The sequence below is a fragment of the Scardinius erythrophthalmus genome (genome assembly GCF_964197995.2).
Source record: "Scardinius erythrophthalmus genome assembly, chromosome: 4".
Taxonomy (NCBI): domain Eukaryota; kingdom Metazoa; phylum Chordata; class Actinopteri; order Cypriniformes; family Leuciscidae; genus Scardinius; species Scardinius erythrophthalmus.
In genome coordinates this window covers 56,609,952-56,635,946 of record NC_138224.1, presented here as the reverse complement: position 1 = coordinate 56,635,946, position 25,995 = coordinate 56,609,952, and the positions used below count along the sequence as shown (strand labels likewise).

Sequence of the window (25,995 nt, the reverse complement as noted above, 5' to 3'; positions counted from 1 at the left end):
TAAAAGTGTCTAGGTTTTGACATGAATGACATAGATTCTCCTATCTGTCCAGACAATATTCTTTCTTCCTTCCACTCCACCTGCTCCGGGATTCTGGACTCTATTGCCCCTTTTCAGCATAAATTGGCTAAACCAAGAACGGATCCCTGGATCAATGACAATACTCGTACTATCAGGCAACGCTGCAGGCAGGCTTAAAGGAGATGGAAAAAGGATAAACTGCATGTGTCTCTAGACATTTTGCGGGCCTGTCTCGTTGATTATCAGAGGGCCCTACGGGAGGCAAAATCTCAGTACCTCTCTGATATAATTTCTAGCAGCAGTCACTGTCCCAGGGTTCTGTTCACTACAATTAATTATTTTGTAAATCCACCTACTTCTGCTCTGGCTAATGTCTCAACTATCACCTGTGAAAGTTTTCTCCACTTTTTTGTTGACAAGGTTGACTCTGTTAGACAGGGTACAAGGAATGGTTCTAATAGGGATTTTTCTGTTGCCCCAGCTCATTTTGGTGTGTTTGAGGAGTTTGAGTTAGTTTCTTTCTCTTCCCTTGACGATATAGTTAAATCTTTAAAGCCTACAAACTGTCCATTGGATATTGTACCCGCTAGAGTGCTAAAATTGGTTTTTAACGCTGTAGGGCCTGGGCTTGTGGTTTTTATTAATAGCTGTCTTAGTCTAGGAACCTTCCCAGCTGCCTTTAAACATGCTGTGGTTAGGCCCCTTCTTAAAAAGCCTAACCTTGACTCCTCAGTGCTATCTAATTTTAGACCAGTCTCCCATCTTCCATTTCTTTCTAAAGTTTTAGAAAAAGTTGTTTTTTTACAGTTACAGCCCTTTCTGGAAAACAACTCTGTCCTGGAAAAATTTCAATCCGGGTTTAGGCCTCGTCACAGCACTGAGTCTGCATTATTAAAGGTACACAATGATATTGCGTCCTCTGATGACACCAAGTGTCCTGTTGCCTTAGTGCTGCTGGATCTCACAGCAGCCTTTGACACGGTAGACCATACAATCCTCCTGTCACGCCTGAAGCACTATGTTGGCATTCATGGCACTGTACTTGAGTGGTTTATGTCATATTTATCCGATAGAACTTTTTCTGTAATGATTGGTGATTTGTCTTCTTCATGTACTTCTCTCTCCTGTGGAGTCCCGCAAGGCTCTATTCTTGGCCCTATTTTGTTTTCATTATACATGCTACCACTAGGGTCAATTATAGCCAGGCACAACCTATCTTTTCATTTTTATGCAGATGATCTGCAAATTTATCTGCCTCTGAAGCCTGGTGATGTACAAGGTACTTTATTTGACTGCATTGCGGATATTAAGCAGTGGTTTGCCCAAAATTTTATGCACTTAAATGAGGACAAAACTGAATATATTGTGTTTGGAGAATCTGCGTCAAACGGACTTGATGCCTGGCCTTTAACGGCCAGGCAGACAGTGAAGAACTTAGGAGTGATTTTTGATAGTTCTTTTAAATTCAACAAACAGATTGACAACGTTGTCAAGTTGAGCTTTTTTCAACTGCGCCTTTTAGCAAAGGTAAAATCCTTTTTAAACCGTCATGACCTTGAGAAGGCTATTCACGCTCTAATAAGCTCTAGACTGGACTACTGCAATGCACTGTATACTGGTGTCTCCCAGTCCTCTGTTGGCCGTCTTCAACTTGTCCAAAATGCAGCTGCCCGTTTGTTAACGAGCACTAAAAAACGAGAGCACATAACTCCGATTCTTTATTCCCTCCATTGGCTCCCGGTACATTTTAGAATTCACTATTGTTGTATTGTATTGTTTGTTTTTAAAGCTCTTAACGGCCTCGCCCCATCTTACATATCAGACATGCTGACCATTCGGAATTGCGGAAGGACTTTGAGGTCGTCCAATCAACTCATGTTGGAAGCAGAGGTGGAAGTAACGAATTACAACTACTCACGTTACTGTAATTAAGTCGTTTTTTTTGGGTACTTGTACTTTTTCGAGTATATTTTTAAAGCTGTAATTTTACTTGTACTCAAGTACATATTAAACTAAGTAATCTACTTCACTACTTGTAAAATCACATTTCGTTATTGAGTACAATTTGAATTGATATTCAAATCTTTGGCTGGCATTTCGGTAGCCAATAAAAATATTAGATCGTAAACGGACCAATAAAACCCCTGATATTTGGACTGAATTAAAGCCGCCGCTGTCGCAGGTTTTGAAGAGCTGAAGGAGGCGAGGAGTTCAGAGTGATTAATGGCCGGACTGAAAGTTTGGAGAAACAACACACCCGCCTCCTCTCAGCGCGGGATTGCAGGCAGGCCTATTACGCATAATTGTATTAATACCTGCAAGTTTCTATGGCATATTTTAATGGCAAATATCACAAGTGCAATATTATAACGCGAGGGCACATTCATGTAATAGCAGAAAACTGGACGCGAGTTCTCAAATATAGCCTACGAATGAACTGGACTCGGATATTGCGTGTGCGCTCTCGGACTGTGTCATATCATGTGCAATCGCGAATCTCTCCAAGTGGTTCTCACTGCAGACTCAAATGACGTCCAGCTCCAATCTCTCCATGCTCTTGAATTAAACGTTGTCAAAAGTTATGAAAAATCTGGTCTTTTTTGCAAATTAAATTCAGTTTGAAATCAAGCTTCCTTGTGCTGTGTGTGAGCTATTGCAACAGTTAACGTTACCCTATTGTAAAGACAAATACACTGAGTAAATATTTCAGTTAGATTATTGTAATGGTTATTGATCAATGTTTAAATATGTAAACAAAAGCCTAAATTAAAATCTCACTGTATAAAGTGGAGTGTCTCTTCAGAAGACTTGAATTAAACTTTTCCATTAAAATAGATTACTGTTACAATGAGTGTTGTGTTTTTCGATGCTTGAAAATAATGATTGCCTTGACAAAATGGATGGACAAAAATGTAGATATTAAAATATTTAGTATGTGGTAGTTTTCCCGATGGTATTAAAAATGATAGGCTAGGCCTACTGAATACTGACATATTTCTATATTGAAGTTAGAAATTCCAGTATCATGACCACTAATTAATGTCCTTCGACAATAAGGTAAAAACGTGTTAAAAGTAGCTATTTTCTACATAAATCTATGATTTGGTTGAATATTTATTGGTAATACATTAACTATCGCCAGTTAAAAAGTAACTAGTAACTAGTACTCTGAGTAGTTTTTGAGAAGAGTAATTTGTACTTTTACTTAAGTACTTTTTTGACACCAGTACTTTTACTTGTAATTGAGTATTATTTCAGCAATGTAACGGTACTTGTACTTGAGTACAAATTTTCAGTACACTTTCCACCTCTGGTTGGAAGTGCCCAGGTCAAAACTTAAACACTGGGGAGACCGTGCTTTTTCAGTTTCTGGACCTAAGCTCTGGAATAAGCTCCCCAGTGAGATGCGTATCGTTACTGACCTGGGCCTTTTTAAATCAAGACTTAAAACGTATCTTTTCAAAATGGCTTTTAGTACCCAGTAGTGTGGTGGCACTTTTATATTTTATATTTATCTTTATTCTATTTTTTCTTTACTTTTTATTTCTTCATTTATTACTGTACTGGTTTTTCGGTGTGTTGTTTTAAATTTTTGTTTAATCTGTTGTAAAGCACCTTGGTTCACCTATCGGCTGATGTAAGGTGCTATATAAATAAAGTACATTTACATTTACATAAATGCAAATATAAATGTAATTTTACAAAATTTGATCGATTTTCAAATACTGCTGTATTGAATGAACAGCTTTTAGCAAACTCTATTGCTATACTGAGATGAGGAATATATATACTGTATGTGTTTTGTCAAAAATAAAGTCATCAACTAACTAATGAATCCTTTACTTTGAAATACGTATGATAAAATGTATACTTTAGTTTTGAAAGACGCTGACTAGTTTTGAAAAGATTATAAAGTATGTATGTGCATGCATATATATATATGTGTGTGTGTATATATATGAAGAGTTCAGATGCAAAAGCCTCTAAATGCCATCTGAAATTTTCTCCTAGAATGATCATTTTTATGAAGCTTGTATATTTAAGTTAGCTATAGGTGACACACCTGAATGAATGGCTCATTAAGTATGGAGGGACGTAGTCTCACCAGGTGTGAACTACTAAATATGCATGATGCTGTTGGAGCGTTTACGCCCCATCCGCATATTGGCTTTCCAAACTAAAAGTGTTTCACAAAACTAAAATCAATGTATCGTTTTTTTGTGAATGATTAGGCAGGATGATTTTCATATCATTTTGAAGAAAAAACACTAGGCGATGAAATCCATTAGTCAAAAGTCTTATTGCCACATATTTAGTATGTGTTTTGTGGCCTTATTTCAGAAACTTTCATTTTTAGTTTTTTCGATAACCATGCATAAACATTATTCTCTCAAAAATGAAAACATGTACATACATGTGGCTCACATATTATGGAAGTCCTGTTTGTGCTATATAGAGTGAATTTACACCTTTGCCATTAATATGTTTATAAGCAACTGAAAAAAGCACAAATGTCAGGGCATGTCAAAACATCTCAAGGACCCAGAGGGTTAAAGACTTTATTTCACTAATTTAAGACTGCTCTTATTTTATGAGGATACTCACAAAACAGACATTTTGGCAAAATTGTGTGTTATTGATCGTTGCGCGAAAGAGGACCGTTTTCTGGTGCGCAGTCTGTGCGCACGATCTGGCGCGCGTCTTTCTCTCTCTGTGTGTGTGTTACATAGACAGGACATTCGCAGGCAGCGCGTTTAAAAGCATTTACATGAATAAGAGCGGGATCATATAATGTAACGCTACCCAAGGGATGACAAAAATTAACGAATGCTGCGTTTGCGTTAAATATTTTAACTAGGGATGTGCACGAATATTCGAATTTTCGAATATTCGATCCGTAATTATTATTCGAAAAATAAAATACTATTCGAATTTTATCGAATTTATGAAGCCGTAATATTTTTTTTTTTTTTTTTTTTTTGAAGCCGTAATACTTTGCGGGTCGTAAATGCAGTGAATCCCTGATAAATCCCTAAGCACTAACTCGCAGTTATAATTAAATGCACTGGATGGCACTGTGGCGCGTGTTTAACAAGTTGTTTGTATTTGATCATAATGTCGTCGTCTGCCTCGCGAAGTTTGGAATTACTTGTCGAAAATGAGGTTACTAAATGATTTTACAAAATGGAATTACTTTTGATCAAATTAATTAATCTGGAGTTATAAGATCATCACCACAATGAGAAATCACATGAAACTCAAACAGCAGTCGACTGAGGAAAGACAGCTGTCCATCACTGCATCACTACTGCAGGTAAGCGCAGCTGTAGTGCGAGTGATCCGAGATGATAACTTATCTAATAGCAAAATGATTTTGAGATATATTCTTCCTTTAAGTTTCGTGCTGTTAGAACTAGAAGACCATTATCTTTGTTTCTCTGAAACGTCTGTCAGCACATCGCGTTTTCTCACTCGAGCAGAAATTGCTGGCGGCGCGCCTGCATGTGGATATTATTGTTTTTCTCAACATAAACGTGAAACAATATAAACACGATAATCATATGCTGACTCGAGTGTATGTGTACGTTCTGTACGATAACTGGCGCAATCTGCTTTTCTCTGCTTTATTAGGCGTTTTTTTTTTCGTTCGCGCTGCTTGAGCTTATATCCTTTTGTTCTTTATATTTTTTTTGTTTACACATTTTCCTACTGTTTAATGTTTTCAATTAAAAGAAAACTTGTAACATATTGTAAGCTTGTTGTGTATATTGCCTAATCGTAAGCTTCTTCAGAAATGGTGAAAAACAAAAAACAAAAAAAAATTAAAAAATAACGTCTTTTTCGCGTCATTTAAATAAACGAATATTCGAATATTCGAATTTTATGAGCCCGAATATTCGAATGCAATATTTTTGAAAAATGCCCATCCCTAATTTTAACGCGTTAAACTGGACAAAAATAATCTCATGCGTTAACGCGTTAAAAAACGCAAAGTGAGCTTCAACAGCGGATGTCGAGCTGATGAGGGAACGTTACTACACATAGTTAATTGCTGTCTGCCTTTTACCGTCGACCTGTGGCTGTCAGACTACATATGAGATTTTACGCCATTGATTCCCATTGTAGCTACCCAATTTAAATACCTTTTTACAAACGCTGCAAAATCCTTCTTTATTTTGACCACCAACCATGTTCTAAATTGTTTGTCTTCCATGCACTTTCCCAGTTTTCTGGTCTAGTTTTATTCCTGTTATTCCTGTTGTTCCTGCTGTCCAAAATTACTCGCGCCACCTCCGCAACTTTGCTCCGGCCGGAGGCAATCACCAAACTGTTTCCGCGTGTTTTCAATCACACGTACATATTTTGCGACGACAGCAAATAAAAATTATTAATCATGAAGACTATTCAAATAAATTGATAATATAACATTTTCGTCAAAACCATAAAAAAAATTGAATGCCTGTAGGATTACAATTTAATGCTTTTTAATGCCATTTAAGGCCTTAATTATCGCAAATTCCATTTAATGACTTTTAATGCTTTTTAATGCCCCACGGAAACCCTGATAATAGGCCTATATAATTCCTAAAAAGGTGGGTCGCAGCTTGATGACAATGGGAAAATGTGGGTCCCATGGCCAAACTACTCAAAACATCATTCAATGTAAATTGTGATAATCATAATTAATAATCGCAATTACAATTTCAAGGGAATAATCGACAATTATGATTTTTGTCATAATCGTGCAGCCCTACACTAAATTATGCATTAATTAATAATTGACATGTTCACTTGCACATTTTGAATATAATTATAAATATACACTACTGCGCAAAAGTCTTACACATGTTATTATTACCCAAACCAAAAAATTGTTCGGTAACACTTTACTTGAAGGGGTGTGCATAAGACTGACATGACACCGTCATAATCATGACATGACACATGTCATGAATATGAAGGAGGTTTTATGCATGTTTGACAAATTGTCATTAAGTGTCATTCGCTCAGTTATGACATTTTTAATGCAAATATGACATTGTGTGAGATGTCTTTGTTATGGCAACTTGATATTACTAAGACAACACAACCTGTCATAAATATGTCATAAACATGACATAGCAGATTAATTATCAAACTTAAGAAACCACTTAGCTTTATGGGTTAACATTTCATTAAACTGTCATGTGGTTGGTTTTGACATTGGCTGTCATGAAGCCATTATAACATTTTAATGACAAATTAAGATTCATGACACAGTTATAATGGCCTCATGACAGCCAATGTCAAAACCAATCACCTGACAGTTTAATGTAATGTTAACCCATAAAGCTAAGTGGTTTCTTAAGTTTGATAGTTAATCTGCTGTGTCATGTTTATAACATATTTATGACAATTTATGTTGTCTTGGTAATGTCAAGTTGTCATGACAAAGACACTGACAGGTTATGATGTATTGGTTTGTCAAGTTGTCATAACAAAGACATCTCAAACATGTTTGCATTAAAAATGTCATAATTCAGCGAATGACACTTAATGACAGTTGTCATAAACATGCATAAAACCTCCTTCATATTTAGGACATCTGCCATGTCAAGGTGTCATGTCAGTCTTATGCACACCCCTTCAAGTAAAGTGTTACCAATTGTTCCAAGCCAGTTATTTAAATAAATTTTGCTGTAGTGTGTCAGTAGGAAATATCAGTTTACATTTACACAGATTTATTTTCCCATTAACTGTAATAATCCAGTGAGATTTCTGTATCACAACAAGTCTGACAACAGCCGGTCTGATCTGATCTCACCATAATTGAGTCTGTCTGTGATTACATGAAGAAACAGAAAAAACTGAGACAAACTAAATCCAGAAGAACTGCAGCAATGTCTCCAAGATGCTTGAAGAAACCTTCCTGCAAAGCTACTGTATTATGAAAAGTTTTAGGCACATGTGCAAAAGGGCTGTAAAGTCAGGATGCTTTCAAAAATAATGTCAAGAATATACTTTATTTATCAAAACTAAATCAAATCAATATTTGGTGTGATCACACTGTGTGTTTAAAACGGCTTTTGTCTAGGTACATTTGCAAAGTTTTTCAGTTAAATTTACAGGAAGGTTTCTTAAAGCATCTTAGAGATGTTGCCGCAGTTTCTTCATGTAGCCTAACCCCAGACAGACTCGATGATGGTGAGATCAGATCTCCGTGTGGAGCACCGGCTGTTGTCAGACTCCATTCATATACAAATCTCACTGGATTATAACAATTAATGGCACAATTAATGTGTGGAAATGTAAAATTATATTTCCTAATGACACATTGCAGCAAAATATAAAAGTAACTGGCTTAAAACCTTTTTACAGGGTGAAAATAAAGTGTCCAACACTTCTGCACAGTACTGTACATTCAATACATGTACATACCAGAGGAGTTTTCCATCGTAACGAAATTCAAACAAGAATACTTTGAGGGCGTCATGATATACTCTTTGCCTCCGCTCACATTCTTCTTTGCTTATGAGGTCTCCTCTGTATTCCAGCAGGAAATCTCCCTTATCAAACTCAGTGCAACTGAACACACCTCTCCCTACACAACAACAGAGAAAAAGTAAAATCCTCACTGTAAATGGCATATAATGTATCTGACACAGCTTTATGAAACAAACTCACTTATTTAACTCGCCTTTAGAATCATTGATAAATCTGCCATCAAGCCCTTCTTTGTCTTTTTTAAGAAGGGAAAACTGTATGGCCTCCTCCAGAGGCTTGGGCTTTCTCCTTCGCCGTTTCACTTCAGCCATTATCTGAAGTGTCGGCTGTCACAGAAAAAGACACTCAATAATTCTAAATATTGCATTTCATTTGACAAATTATTAAGCAAGTTTGTTTTCTGTAAACATTAAGACTGACAGTTCTATTGGTACAGAGTTATTACATTCAAGAGTAATAAGAGGGCATCTTGAACAATATATTTAATACCCAGCAGAACTGCAGTCATATTTAACAGCAAAATGTCAGGATACTGTACGTGGTATTAATATAATAGAATATATATCCATTCCCCTCCCCTTCAACAGACGTCATGACAATGCATTATTAGGATGGATAGACTATTTTATGTGTTCAAAAAGTTGCAGTTACAATTCTATTGAAATCGAAAACAAGTTCAAACTGACAACATCGCTGATTCTCTGCTGACAATCTGTTGACAATCACTATGCTAGCGCCGTTAGCATGCTAGCGCCGTTCCATCAGCTGCTTTCTGACTGTAAAACGAGCAGCGAAGATCTTGCAAGACATGCACAAACAAGCCAGACTGACCCACAAGCGATTAAACAGCAATATAACTTACCTTTCCAGTAACAGTTGCTTCAAACAGGTGCAATAGTTCAAACAGGTCTTCACACATGGTGTTTCTATCTATCCAAACTGGAAATTAAAGTGACGCATCACTATAAAGTTACACCTCTGATTAACACGTTGATTATAATATAAACTTAAAAAAATCTAAATACGTATTTAAATTAGCATCTATGATGTACGCCTATGAGTAAACTGTGTGTTTATACTTATAATTATAAGCTAATGAGATAATAGTTTGTACATCACGTTTCTTGTTATATGCTTTCAATATATTTTGATACTTTATTATATTTAAGGAATGCGTTTCATTGCATGATCACTATGCATCACATATTTAATTCACAACCGATAAATTATTGAGAATTATAATAATTACTTGGTATTTTGTATTACAGATGTGGCCTTTAAAATCGCGCGTTTTCTCCCGCGGCATTCGGCAATTCGTCTCGCACAGTCTCGCAGAATTCTGCAAGTGCTTTCGGGGGGCGCTACTTACAAATTCCCTCAATGTGTTTCGCTTCATGAGAATATCCACCAGGTGGCGCATAAAAAACAACTTTACATTAGATTTTTCATTTTACTTCACATTATGTCATGATTGTGAGAAAACATCCACAATAAAATATAAATTATAAATAATAATAGACACAAATATTTACAGTACTGTATTATACAGACATTTGAAAATATTTGTAAATCCAAAAGGTTCATCAAAGTGTTCTTAAGACGAGAAGGGGTATTGGACAACGTTTACGAATTTTTATATATGCTTTGTCATTGCTGTGGTTTCCAGGAGATAAGTGCATGCAGAATATTTAACATTGCTTTTATTAAAACAGCAAAGTGACGTTATTGCCAGCGCATAACTTTTTTTGTACAACTATTAAGATGATTGTGCATGCAATGCGCATTTAAGTGCAACAGAGAATTTAGTGTGAGCATAATACACGTGACTCTGCCTGTAAAAACCCAGCAGTATTTTTTTTTATTTTATACACAAAATCATCCTAACATAATGAAAGGCTTAAATAATGCGACTTACCCAGATTCTTAATTCCTGCAGATATTTATTGTGTGATTGTTCTTGTGAGATAATGTTGCAGCACAACGCGTTGCATTTATTTTGGGCACATCTGATTGCCATTACAATTACATTATTAATAAATATTTTAATTGAACTGTCTATTTTTCCACGTTAGTCGCAGAATGTCCGGGGTTGGCTTGAGGTCTTGCCGACAGTTTGTAAATCTTTTAAATATTCATATTCACAAAATCCATATAAAGGGTGATCAACAGTCATGACTTCTAAAATAAAATAAAAATGGCCAGATAAGAGGTATCTGATTGACAGTTTGACAGATGTTTTAAAAATTAATTGCATCATTATGGGGAAGTGGTATTAAATATTTGGTAAAACATAATAGGTCTACAATTATTTTAATTACGCATTTTGTTCAGTTTTGTTTTTACAAAATGTTCCCTGTTTTTTATATAATTTAACCTGAAATGTGCGTTATATCGCCTTTTGATAATTCTTTGTGTTGTCGAATTTTGACACAGTTTCATTGTTTGTTCATAATAATTTGATTCATAATTATGTCATTTTTTTCTAAAAGTAGCAATATTTTAAAGAGATAAAAAGACAGAGAAATGACAGAGAAATTACGTTAGTCTGGTGACAATTATGGCCAGATCTATTGCAGAAATACAAGACAAAGTGCATGAGAAAATTAGAAGTATGCAAAAGAGCACAGTTCAGATATTGTTAACTATTGAAGCGGGTTTTATACACGTTTCTGCTTTTTTTAAATTGACCATTTAAAATTGTATTCGCCACATCAACACGTTTTGTGATTGATTTACGGATTTATTACAGAAACTTGTCAGAAGCAAAGATATTGTACTAGCATAAGCGTCGATTTCGGTGGGGACGGTGCGGTGTACCCACCAGATTTTGTCATGAGTCATTTTGTACCCACCACTTTTAACTTAAAGTCCTAAATAATTTGACTTTTGTTTCGATTTTTTGACCGTTTTCAGTGGTTATGAGGAGCAATATGAGACAGAAATTTGGTAATCATTGTCTGACCCATTATAATATTCATTTTATTTTATTTTTCGTGTTCGCATTTATGAGGGAAAAAACAACGTGTCAGTTCTCGGGTTACGGACGAGCGCTCTGAAAAGACTGCTTTAAAACTATCACAGAGACCTCAAACAGAACAGCTGCCTTTCTTTAAATTGAATTTCGTTTTGTATTAATTATATCTTAATTTTAATCAATGTTTCATGAACCAATTGCCTGGATTTATAAGAAGTAAATATAGCAGACAATCACGACATTGGAGGCGCCGGCGAGTGAACTGGAGTTCGTCTCATAAATGAACCGAAACTCAGCGTATAATGCACATTCACATTCACAGCGTATTTAGACACATTTAGATGCATTCATTACTTTTACTGGTTCTTTGTGGCAAGCTTTATGTGTGCGGTCGTGCGGCTATATAGTAGCCTAAACGCTCATTACTTAATACAAAGCATAAGCCTTTTCCTGCATGCAATCTAATCTACTAGCCAATGTCAGTTGGTTATATCAACATATGTCAAATTAAGTTACACGATATCAACTTATTTTTATAAGTTATAAAGATTAATTTAAAATAACTTAAAGCGTGTATAGTAGATTTGCTTAAATAGCATTTAAACAAAGGAACTGCAAGGGATTAAAACCCCGCCCACACGCTGGTGAAAACTGGAAAAACCGGTTTTCTTTTGATTCCCTGAGAGGAGATCGATTGGCATTGGGGGTTGGCAAAGAATTAGCAGACCTGGGGGTGGCTAAAACAAGCAGCTAAAACAAAGACTGCAATTAATTACATTTTGGAACTAACTTCCTTCATGTCGTTTTATTTATACACTGTAAAAAAAAGTTTTTTTTTTGTTTTGTTTTTTTGTAAGTAAAGTTAGCAATAAATATGTTTTACAAATAAATGGTTTACAAACTCTTGGAGGTTTGTTACCATCATTCAGAAGAGTGGTGCTTGTGTTTTACGTGATTAAATCAGGAAGATTACATTGGCTTCTTTTCAGTGTAGGACAGTTTGTCAACAAAATGCAAAAATATAGTATATTTATAAACATCGCTAAAACAAAGAGTGAATAAGAATTAAAAAAGTAATGATGTTTTTTATGTTTTATGCACTTTTAGTTTTGTTGCAATTTCACCAAAAGCTTATAATTAGGAAATACACACAACACGCTAAACTTATATTCTCTATATGTTAAAAATGTTGTAAAAAAAATACGTATTCTTATATAATAAGAATAACAATATGATAGCCTAAATTTATATTGCACTCAAACTGATTTAGACATGGAAAGAGGAATTCTTCTCAACTACCACCAATAAAGTTTTAAAATTCTTCTTTAGAAAATATTATATTTTGATGTTTCTGCGCAAGTTCAGCAGACAGTGGTTCGGGTTTGTTCCGATCAGAGCTCGTGAGTGGAGAGCGCATTTCTGAATATTCCGCAGGGTCGCTCGCTCAACCCAGATGTCCTGTTGCCTGATTCGAAAATATGTGGAGTAAGGGCTGTAAAAGTTTTAGTTGTTCATTTAAGTCATTCGTGGACAAATCTCCCCTTTATATTCATTTAATTACTACTTTAGCCTACAGGATAATGAGCGTTTACGTAATATAGCCGCACTCAAGTGCACGACCGCACGCATAAAGCTTGCCACAAAGAACCGGTAAAAGTAATGATTATGAATGCGTCTAAATGTGTCTAAATACGCTGTGAATGTGAATGTGCATTATGCGCTCTGAGTTTCGGTTCATTTATGAGACGAACTCCAGTTCACTCGCCGGCGCCTCCAATGTCGTGATTGTCTGCTATATTTACTTCTTATAAATCCAGGCAATTGGTTCATGAAACATTGATTAAAATTAAGATATAATTAATACAAAACGAAATTCAATTTAAAGAAAGGCAGCTGTTCTGTTTGAGGTCTCTGTGAAAGTTTTAAAGCAGTCTTTTAGTGGCGCTTTCAGGGCGCTCGTCCGTAACAGAGAACTGACACGTTGTTTTTTCCCTCATAAATGCGAACACGAAAAATAAAATAAAATGAATATTATAATGTTTTTTTTTTTGTTGTTGGATCAGACAATGATTACCAAATTTCTCTCTCATATTGTTCCTCAACCACTGAAAACGGTTTAAAAAAATCGAACCAAAAGTCAAATTATTATGGACAGAAGTTAAAAATGGTGGGTACACAATGACCCATGACGAGTCGTCCCCACCGAAATCGATAAAGGGAAACATGATAATATAAAAAGTACTAATACAGAAAAGCGCATTACAACCATGTTAAAGCTAAAACGTTCTGATGCAAAAAGGAACTAAATGTAAAATTAGATAAACTAGTTAATGATATTGCGCAAATGCTCTCGGTCTCTTCAAAGGTCTTTGCGAATTATTGTGTTAAGACTCAGTTATCATACAACACGTCTCTTCTACTGTAAGTACATAGAAAAAAAAATGATGCGCGTTTGAGTCGGATTTTTATGAGTCGGATTTTTATGAAGAATATGTGACTGTTTATGTAACTGGCAAAAGAAAACTTTGCCAACCAAACGCTTGCCAAAAAGCGTGCATGTGTATGACATCAAAGTACTGCCAAAGCACCGAGAATCCCTGTCATGTTACTTCAATATCATACAGTATGCTCAGCATGATGTCGAGCACACATACAGTATTGTCGTAAGTATGGCCACATGAAACACGACTGCCATCTACAGGTTTTAGTATTTCCTGCGTCCAACACCTAATCCCCCTTCCGCAGAATCCCGCAGAATTTCGGAAGTGCTCGTGGCATTCTTCTCTCTTAGACGCGCATTTTTAAAGGCCACATCTGTAACTCACGTGTATGCAGTACGGTATGCAGTCAAGCAGCGTTGATTGAAGCTCCGCCCACTGGCGCCATCTTGTCTTCGCGATTTCCCGCCTACCGGTACAGATCTGACCAATCACTAAAGCCAATTGAAGCTCCGCCCACTGACGCCATTTTGTTTTCGGGATTTCCCACCTACCGGTACTGATCTGTCTAATCACAGGCCCCAAAGCATACACTTGTGTAAAAAATGCAAATTTTTGATGATGCGGGTGTAATACCAGGACCTGGCTACAGGAGCGCACTCTAGAAATCAGGGATACACTGTGTATGGTAAAATTTCAGGGTTTTGTGGTATGTAAGGACATGGCGCCAAACATTGAGAGGGAGCTTCTGGGACGCAGTAAATGACATCTACACTGTCGGATTTATGAGGACATGGCCTCTGTCCTCATAAACCCAAATGTCCCCATAGTGCTGGTGCGTATTCAGGTCAAAAGTCCTCGTAAACCACAAAAACAAACACACACACACACTATCTCTCTTACACAAACACACACTCTCTCACACACACACACACACACACACACACACAGACACACAAACACACACACACTAACACAATCACTCTCTCTCACACACACACACACACACACACACTCTCTCTCTCTCTCTCTCTCTCTCTCACACACACACACACTACAGTTTTTTACGATTGCTATGACAGATTTTTCAATACTTTTAACAATTTTCCAAAACTCTTAACACAGTTAGCACTACATCCGTCTGTGTAAGCTATACTATTAACACATTTATTGTTGCTTTAACACAAAATGCATATAGTTAGCACAAATTTAAAATGCTTGAACTTCTTTTACACACAAGCTCAAACAAGAACAAAACAATGGATTTTACTGCCAAATTTACCAATGCTTTAACACTGTATGTCAGAACAGACAACATCATGTTCTAAACCTAACCTTACAGTAAAGTCAAGGTAAACAGCTGCTTATATTGTTAATTGAAACACAAATATATCCCCTGTATTTTATTCTATTCTTACTGAGAAACAGCTGATTGAATTATGCAAATAATTAGAAGATGACTCTTTTTTTTTATTATTATGGTGCTTTTTCTGTTCGTATATTTTGTATTTTCACATTATTCCATTGCTAGTGAGAAACAGCTGATTGAAGTTATGCAAATATGGGACAATGTGGCATTCCACCATTCCCGTCTAGTCACAGCCTGGTTTGACGCCCATCAGAGGATGATGTCCATTTTCCTTGCCCCTTACTTCCCTTTCCTCAACTCCATTGAGGAGTTTTCTCAGCCTGGAGATGAAAGGTTTTTGACCATAGTCCACAGGACCAAATGTCCCTCCTTTATGCAAAAGATGCTGCATATCAAGACATCACAGCTGAACACTGCCAGGGGCGGATAAGGCATGTTTCTGTAAAAGATTCTTCCCAAGATGCCTTGCCAGGGAAGATATCAGGTGTAATGTGGATGAGAACATGTGGACAAATGCAGAAGACCGCGCAGATTAGAAGATGGCCTTTTCTGTTTGTATATTTTGTATTTTCACATACAGTAATACTGTAAATGGCAGCTATATTGCATATTTTTGTTATCTTGCAGAAATGTCCTGTTGCAAATAAAGCCGTTACTGCAGCAATTCTGTCTCTGTCTTCTTTTTTTCACAAACCATACATTCTATAAAGCTACTCTAAGAAGGGTAATTTATTTTGTTGTATTGAATTTCTGCTGCAAAAAAACAACAAAATGCATGCATTTACATTACAAACAAAACAAAAATGTAGAGACTTCAAAAAACAAACAAAAAAAAAACTGCAGTGCAAAACACAATCTATGATCAATACAATATACTGTCTATTGTATAAGGGCAGACCTGACACATAAAATAATGCAGTTTCTGTAATTTCAGCTGATGATAGTGTTTTTTTGTCATTGTGTTATGATTGACTAAATGTTCCTGTTGGAAGAGAACATGTGTTAGTGTTTTGAATAATTATTTGATTTTGAAACATGTTTGCAGTGTTTTGTTAGACAGTGTATTGTGTTAGTGTATTATTGTATTTTGAAAATTAGTTTTGGAGTTTAGTTTACAATGTGTGATTTTGAGCATGAAATTAACCATTTTGCCAAATGTGTGTTTTAGGTGTGTTAGTGCGTTACGAGTTTAGGAAACTTGTTAAATGTATTGAAAAAACTGTCATAGCGATTGTAAAAAACTGTAACACAATCACTCTCTCTCTCACACACACACACACACACACACACACACACACAGACACACACACACACACACACACACACACACACACACACACACTCTCTCTCTCTCTCTCTCACTCACACATACACACACACACACACACACACACACATATATATACTAACACAATCACTCTCTCTCTCTCTCACACACACACTCTCTCTCTCTCTCTCTCTCTCTCTCTCTCTCTCTCACACACACACACACACACACACACACACACATTCCTGTTTGACAGTCATAGTGAGGTCCGGGTAAATTAACCTGTAAACTGAGGACCACCATTTCTGCTGCATCTACAGGTAAATGTTGACTAGATTTAAACACTAGATGTCTCTGTGATTCACATTATCACCTCAGATTCTTTAAAAAACAAAGGAAAAGACCCAGTTTTTTACCACCTGAGTGAGGACATTTTCATGGGGGGCGCTATTGAGTCCGTTTCAGATTTAATTATTTTAGAATATTTTTATTAATTAGTACATTATTTTTATCTTATGTTTTAGAATGAACATCTCCAAGTTATTATTTAACTTAACTGAACAAACATGAGTTCAGTAATGACTCAGAGCTTTTTTTTCATGTTGCATTAAGATAGAATAAATAGTTTAATCTGGTCATTATACATTACCATCACTCTATTCTTCTATTTGGTCATTTTCAGTGCTTTGCTACAATCTGTATTGTTAAAAGCGCTATATAAATGAAAGTGATTGATTAAGCATTGTCCTGTTGGTCACCATTAAGCTACTAGAGAAATGCAAAAAAAAGTATTTTAAAAACAGTCTACTTAAACGTTTGTTAGACTGTTTTATTCGTGTAATTTGACGAAGCAGATGAACCAGAGTGAACAGCTCGGTTTTATTCATTTAACACAGAAATTAACACTGAAGGCGAACACAGACACAGACGTTTTTAAAACATAAGGATTCGTGAAGCAGACCTCCGTTTCACCGCAGCAATTGTGTTGTAAACAAAGTTCTTAACGTCTTTCCAAGATCGTTCCTTCAGGACCTTCTCTTCTTCTAGGCACCTCATGCAGTCTGCTTTTCCAGGAACTCTTTGTTCTGCCACAAACCTTGCTAGATGTTTGTTTACCGCCCTTCTCTCTGCTTCACTCCATGGTTTCCTCAGTGTTATTCCGGATATCTCTACAAATGACAAAGACAATACAGATTGCAGAACAATAAAAACAGACCAAAATGTAGCTTTCTTAACCTGCTTTTACTTGTCCACAGTCAGAGAAAGTATTTTGTCCTAATTTTATCCTCAAAAATATTTGTTCCAATTCATTCCATTTGTTAAGTATGCATCAGTACTAACAAAAAAAACCTGGCTCAAACTAGTCTTAAGAGGTCTCTGTACCATTAAAACATTCTGCAAGTTTCATAGCTTAAGTTGCCCTCCTCATTACAAACAAAAGCATTTAATCAATCAAGCGCCAAACGCAGCTTGTTTGGATACTGTGGGATTGATGACGTTACATGGACAAATATATCTGCACGTGACCACCTCTAGAGCAAGACATCAACCAATAGCTATAAATCACCACACCACAGGCCCCGCCCACTGGCATTCTGGGACTCTGCTGACCTGGGGAGATTGTAAATAGCATGCACACCCCACAAGCCAGCAATCCACATGATAACAATAATAAATAATTAATGCATTAATGCATGTAGATTAACAGGATTAGTCATAAACACTAACAAATATGAAGTGAACAAATGGTCATAAATAAGTAAAGAAGTTTTTGCTTTTGACTTTTTTTTTGCAAAAAAATAAAAATAATGGAAAAAAAGTCACCCAAGAATTGAACTTAAAATTGCTGAACTATAAAAAAAAGAAATAAAAACCAAATCAACAGAAAACTAGCCTATTATCTGTCATCTTGATTTTTGAGGAAACACTGAAAAATGCCAAACTTAAAATGACCCTGCGGCTTGTGACGATACACTGATGTCCTAAGACACCAAACCATAGGTTTTTGTAAGAAACTGAACAGAAACTGACCCACCAGTTGAGAAACGCTTTAGACTAGTCCTATTCAATGTTTTTTGTTTGTTTTTTAAACATGATACTTTAGGAGTGTCTTGTTTTTTGTTTAAACTAAATGTTATTAGTAATATAAATACAATTAAAATAATAAATTTAAATTGAAGATTATTTTGAAGAAAATACTCAAACCGTGGGCCTATTTTACTAGTTTTAAACTCCAAGTAAAATGTAAAGCCTGCCATGAAAAGGCGTTGTTTTTTTCCTAAGCATTATGGAAGTGGTCAACACTTTTATAATCAATGCATCATTACGAATCATTAACTCATCAGCTCATTAGTAGAGACTGCAAGACCTGAATTGGGTGTATCTGCTAAGGAAGACATACTAAATGTGGAGGGCAGGGGTGCTGTAAAGACAAATAAATGTTCTAATAATCTTTACATCCATCAGTTATCAAAATTGTTAGGAGCAAAGATATAATAAAAACTTACCCTTAGCTTTCCCTTTAGCCCTTTTCCCCTCTCTTTTCCTCTTTGATGAGGAGAGCTTCTTGGTCTGCTCTCGATCTGAAACAGACAAACAGTGAAGCTCAGGGATTGTGGGATGTTCAGTACTGAAGCACTGATAGTGACAGCTGACAACACTAAAGTGTTTATGGTTACCTGGACTTCATCACAAACACCAACTCACCTGCTGTATCTGAACCCTCATCCTCAATGCATCTCTCTGGGGCTTTCTGAGGAGAGAAGAGCTCAGCCACTCTTTTCCTCTTTGATGAGGAGAGCTTCTTGGCCTGCTCTCGATCTGAAACAGGCAAACAGTGAAGCTCAGGGATTGTGGGATGTTCAGTACTGAAGCACTGAGTGATTAACAGTCCTTAAAGAGCAGACTTTCTGTAAACAGACTTCATGCACAAAAATGCATGAGATATTTTACTCAATTAACAGATTAACAAATGAAATAAAACAGTGTTTAGTTTTGATTTATATTTACAATGCTCTCTCCAGCACAAATACGTTCACAGAAGAAGAGGAGAGACAGCAGAAAGTGCTAGCTGCTTTATTTACTAACACACTATTTCAGTTTTTATTGCGAGTACACAGATAAACCTCAGACTCTCTCCAGTCTCTATGAGCATTAATGGTGGAGTATTTTAAGACGCGTTTGAACTGGTCTTATGAAGCGGTTCAGATAACGCCTGAGCCTCGTTCAAACATCATATCAAACCTAACACTGCCTGACATCAAGATTAGATAAGATACATTTTTAATGACATTTATTTACACAATTTCTAAATTCTATTAGGACTCATTGGACCTCTAAAAACAGGAGAAAAGTGCAGAATGAACCAACTTATTTTTAATCAATGATTTTAGACAAATACATTATAGATTGACTACAAGTTTAAAAACAGCACTACACTTTATAATTAAGAAAATAGAAATTATCATCATGAAATGGGTCTTCCTGAACGGCAATACCAAAAAGAAGAGGTCAAGATATTGCTGTATGACAGGTTTTTAGTTAACCTGTTTTCACAAACTTGTATAGATTTTAGTAGTTGAGCTTTCCCTGAACAACTAAAATGTGAGCGTCTAGAAATGTTTAGATCAGATGTTGATGCTTATAATGAGCTAGGCAATAAGAAATTAGTATATAAAACATTGGAATATTATTTATATACTGTGTGCTAATAAAAAAAAAAGCATGCGTGCATGAATGACAGCACAAAATTTTTTTTTTTTAAGAGCAGGTAAATTATTGTACAAAAACATGTACAGTTTATCAGTGCATATGAAATTAAATGATACTCATTACTCTAAAAGGCTCAATGCTAGAATGTTAGAATTACTCAGTTTAAAAGTTTATTTGTTAACCAAAGAAGTTAATTTTTTTTATTAAAATGTTTAAGTTTTAGTGTTGTTTTTTTGTTTTGTTTTACTTAACTATTCCCTGTTCTTATTTTGAAAGAATAAAGAGTTAGACAATAAAAAAAAGTATGCTTTAAGGTTTATAGGGAGTTTAAGATGTAATTAACAGTTTGAATAATTAAGTTATTTATGGAGTATCTAAATTACTTGTCAGACAGAGTAATTAGAAAGGCACTTTAAGTAACATTAGTAACAGGAGTGATAACATTAGTAACTTAGCTCAGCTGAATATCTCAGTATTTTTAAGTTTGCCGTACATGGTACATGTGATGGATCTGGTAAATTGCACCACTCAATGTGCAAGTAATCTTACCAATTTTCTACAGTAGTGTAAATAGGGTATGTACCCACAAAACGCTGCATTGGAAAAAAAATTAAGTCCACCATGAGTGTATTAAAAACAACTGTTACCCGATCCTTACTAGTCTCAAACATCCTCAATGGTGACACGTCGACGTCACTTCCCTGGTTTGGGAAAAGCAGGTAAAAGTCCACCTACTACGTCTGTGTGCATGTCAACTTCCTGTCAGAAAGCGATGCATCTAACGACGAATGCAATGATATTTTGTTGATAAAACAATTTCACAAAAAAACATTGTGAAACTAAGTTGTTATTACTTCAGGAAAAAAAAAATTATTTATATTTTAATCAAGGTGATGTCACGAGACTCCGCCCACATCACAAGTTGACATGCACACAGACGTAGTAGGTGGACTTTTACCTGCTTTTCCCAAACCAGGGAAGTGACGTCGACGTGTCACCATTGAGGATGTTTGAGACTAGTAAGGATTGGGTAACAGTAGCAACATTACTGGTGTGCTTTTTGAGACAAACAAAGGCACGGGCATATTTTAAAAGGTCAGTCAGTGCAAGTTTCTTTCAGTTCAAACAGCTCAGACTTTGTGCCTATATTTTAGACTAAGACTACTGTTGTGGCTTAGAATCTAGTGGAAATGAGATTGTGTTCAGAATCTAGTGTGGTTCTGCACTGTACACAGAGACTGGAGAAACTTAAACTCACCTGCTGTATCTGAACCCTCATCCTCACTGCATCTCTCCGGGGCTTTCTGAGGAGAGAAGAGCTCAGAACATGTGTCTGAAAAACAAAAAGTGACATGAAGAACATGATGCGGCTGATGCAGTGGAGGAGATCATTTATAGGAGTAAGATTACTCATGTTAGTAGTTACTGTGACGTATACACATTTTACTAGTTAGACTTTTCCACCTTTTTACAAAAGGTGCTTCCAATTAATGTCACATTTACTGGACAAGTTTACTGTTTATATGGACAAGTATTAAATTTAAAATTGAAATTATACCTTCATTTGCTTCTTTTCCTCTCTTCGGCCTTCCTTTTTTTGTTTGTCTCTGTGAGACAGAAGGACTTTCACCTATAATGGATTTTAAAAATCAAATACTAGTGCTTGATCTTGGTCCAAAACTCAGAAGTACAAAAGTAACTTTGATTAAGTGAGCTACATATATTAATTACACGTTTTCCCCTGATTTCACAGACAAGATTTAAGCCTAGTCCTAGACTAAAATGTAAATCTGAGCTGATTCAACTGAAAGCAACTTGCACGGACTAATCTTAAAACATCCCAGAGCCTTTGTTCTGTCTTAAGATGCACAGCAGTGATGTTTTTCCTAAGCATGTTTATAAAAAAATTACTCAAATGTCCTAATTGAACTATGGCCTGACTTATGCTAAGCTCTGTCTGTGAACAGCCCTTGGTCTATGTGAAAGTACATTTCTATGACACGTTAAACCAGTGTTACGGCCAAGAAGATTGCATAGCCCCACCCAAAAAGTAAACAGTGCACCAGCAATAAACATACATAGTGCATACATACCGTTTACTGAAGGACGGAGTGTGTCAAGGTTCTTCCCTCTTAGGGTTTCAGTACCTTGCTCCATTGCAAACAGAAGCTTACTTATTTTGGCAATTTGGAATGTTTTGTCCGTCTGTCTGTAAAAGTCACAGTGAACTCTTATGTCATGACCCATGAACCTTGCAACTTGCTCCAGCTCTTGTTCAGTAAGGTCCAAGAGTTGGCAGAGTGTGGCGACCTGTTTTCTTAATTTTGTTGATCTTAGGAGTTCAGGGTTTTCGGTTTTACTTTCTTTTGCATATTTTCGCAGGCAGTCACATCCACGTATGTTTGTCATCGCATCAGGTCTTGCAAACAGATAAGGATTCTCAGCAGGTACGCCAGCTTCTTCTCTCCTTTGGACCAACAAATTAATTGACTCCTTCATTCTCTCAGTCAAGAAAACGGGAACTTTTTTTCCTCTTTTGCCCCTGATTTCTATGCGAGTTAATATCTTGCTCAACTCCTTTTCCAGCGGTGACAAAGTACTGTAAATATCCTCATTAATGGCATTTGTGCTCGCTTTCTTGTAGGTGTCGAGAGTTAAGCGAGATGCTTCGCCTTCACGGCGCTTGTTGAAAATAATAACTTGTGCTAGAACGGTCTCATTTAATGCCTTGTAAGCTCGTAAATTCATTTGCTGTGTCAGGTTTGCTCTTGCTTCATCTTCTACCATCCTGAGATGGTCTCTCAGAGCAATCACATTTTTGGTGAGGGGGATGTCATCTTCTTTATTCCATCTTTTTTCTTGAATGGTTTGGTGAGCGGCGATAGAAACACTGTTCCTCCAGTTTTTCTCCAGAAGTTCAAAGAATTTTTTTGCTTTCTTCTCTGAAAGATCATCTTCATTCATAAGAGCCTGCCCAATCAGGACCTCTACAGCCCCTTTCAAACAGAATCCAATTTTTACTGCTGTTGAAGGTTTTCCATACTCATTCTTGCCTGGACTAAATTGGGTAAGACGCTTGGCAACATTAACAACAAACTGAAATCTTGCAGGTGCACACAAATCTTCAAGACCTCTGACAGTGTTGTCCATTTCTTTAGCAACCAGCATGAATCGGCCAAGCTCCCTCATTCTTTGTGCAATGTACTGGTGCCTCGACCTGACACGACCATGTTTTCCATACAGCGATTCTCCATACTTGCAAATTAAAGAATCATTCCTGATGTGAAACGACACATCATCTTGTCTCATTGTGTTGATGATCTTCTGACACCCGTCGGAGGATGCTGCGATTGGAAGCAGGCATGCAGCACGACTTTGCACTCTTCTTCGTGTGTTTTTTTGGTTATCATCTTGATCTTTCAAACAGGACTGTTTTGTTCTGCACGACGACTGATGTCTCCATAGATCTTTCTTTCTGAACATCCCAAAACAGAAAGGACATGGCAGGTAATCCTTAATAGAAGCATCAACTGAAGGCTGTTTCCAAGTTATTATTTGTCCTGATCCTTTCTCTAAAACATCTGTATTGTGTCTGAAATCCCCTTTGTTTCTCAACTGTTCCAAAAGAACTTTTCTTTCTTTGGAACCTAATGGAAAACTAAAGGCATATCCCACATCTTTAATATCCATATGTTTTCTTTCCAAATGTCTGGAGATCTTGGTTTGTGCTTTACTGCAGTAGAGACAATAATGTTTTTTGTCCCATGCTCGCCTAAAGCCTTCCCTTTTTGTTGAAGTTTTTACGGTGACAGCTGGTTTGCCTTTGTCTTTTTTGTTTATCTGTTGTTTTTTGTTGTGTCTTTTGATGTAACTTTGGGAGTTCTTTTCTTTATTTATGGTACATTTGCCGTCTTGCTGTTTGTCATCATTCAAATCTTCATTTTCGCTGGACAGATTAGGTGCTCCTTTGTCAGGGCTTGAAAAATCTTCTCCACTGGATGAACTTTTAGGTTTGTAGTCTGGATCTAAACCAGAGCAGCTGGATATGTCTGATTCAGGGAACTCTGAGACTTCTGATTCCTCTTGATCTGACTCCTCATGAATATCATTAGACTACAAGTAAAATGCATAATTATCATGAGATCATTAAAGAGACATTTTGAAGATGTGCTATTTGACTTTCTGATATTTAAGTAAGTTCAACAGTAGCTGTAACACTTAGCAAAAAGGTTTATTTGTTAACATTAGTTAACTACTTAACATGAACTAACAACTAACAGCACTTCTACAGCATTTATCAATCTTAGTTAATATTACCATCAAGAGTTACTTATGTATTATTCAAATAAAATTTTGCAACGGTTAATGCACTTTTTTTTTTACAGTTAACTATGGTTGCACATAAAATAGGCTATATTAGGCCAAACTACATTAACCCTCTGGGGTCTGAGGTGTTTTTGGGGTCCTTGAGATGTTCTGACATGCCCTGACATTTTTGCTTTTTTCAGTTGCTTATAAACATATTAATGGCAAAAAAAATTACACACTATTTAGCACAAACAGGGCTACCATGAAATGTGAGCAACAAGAATGTACATGTCTGCATTTTTGAGAGAATAATGTTTATGCATGGTTATTGAAAAAACTAAAAACTAAAGTTTCTGAAATTAGGCCATAAAACACATTCTAAATATGTGCCAATAAGACTTTTGTCTAATGAATGTCATCGCCTAGTGTTTTTTCTTCAAAATGAAGTGAAAATCACCCTGCCTAATCATTCACATAACACAATACATTGATTTGAATTTTGCAAAGCACTTTCTGTTTGGAAAGGCCATATGCGGAGTGGGCGTCTACGGTCATGTATATGTAGAGGTTCACACTAGGGATGCTCATTTCGATTAATTTTCCCGACCGACAACCGCCGCTCGTTAATCGATTATTAACCGTTAACTGATAAGATTATAATATTGAATTGACAGCCGATCTCACCAATCATAATCCGCCATTTTGTCCGACAAAGCAGTCAGGAGAGATAACGTTAGCTAGCAGATTAACATGGGAGGATTTTAACTTGAAAAACGGAATGTACTGACCACTTTCCGCGGTTTAAAACAACATTCCTTCTTATGTTCATTCATAACTTATTTGATGCTATAGAAGGAAGAGATGATCGTTTCACGAGCAGCTTTAACGGATGCTCTACAGCGATCTGTCAGACACATTTAAGAGCCACAAAACGGTATGTAGCCTATTGTATCGTTTAAATTTATTTTAAAAAATGACCAAATTTGAAAGGTGAGACTTTGTTTAATATGTTTAATATCAGAAGTAACCGAAAAGTAACCTGGTCTGTCCTGTCTGTCAGCATGTTATCAGTCTCCTCTCTGCTCCGCGATGTATTTTTCACTGCGTGAGAACATGGTGTACGTGAGAGCAGTGTAGCTTGTCGGACATAGCGACAGTAACTAAGGGGGGCGGGTCTTTGCGAAGGGTCAATTGCATTAAATACAAATAAAATGGCGTATCTGTGACCCTTTAAAAAAAAAGTTTTTATCAAAGGGTTTATTTTAACGTGCAAAGTGCAAACAGCAGCATACAGAACAGATCAACAACAGAACCTGGATTCAGTTTAAATTTTCACGCACTTGCAGCATTTCTGACAGTGAGAGAAAAACAGAATAAAATAATACAAATAAAAAACAAAATAGGCCTACACTAAATATATTTT

At 36.3% G+C, this 25,995-nt stretch overlaps 2 protein-coding genes across 2 annotated transcripts in view; one reads left to right on the top strand and one right to left on the bottom strand.

Annotated features, from left to right (window-relative positions):
- LOC308690131 (NACHT, LRR and PYD domains-containing protein 12-like) overlaps nucleotides 1-25,995 on the top strand; it is a 263,008-nt gene that overhangs the window by 44,568 nt on the left and 192,445 nt on the right. The window lies entirely within an intron of this gene.
- Nucleotides 17,414-22,811, bottom strand: LOC308690133 (uncharacterized protein). Its single transcript, XM_081364431.1, has 6 exons — nucleotides 22,358-22,811; nucleotides 21,823-21,894; nucleotides 21,523-21,597; nucleotides 19,260-19,373; nucleotides 19,061-19,135; nucleotides 17,414-17,722 (listed from the first exon to the last, which is right to left on the bottom strand). The coding sequence occupies exons 1-6, from the start codon at nucleotides 22,761-22,763 to the stop codon at nucleotides 17,487-17,489; spliced, it is 978 nt and encodes a 325-aa protein (XP_081220557.1). The 5' UTR covers nucleotides 22,764-22,811; the 3' UTR covers nucleotides 17,414-17,486.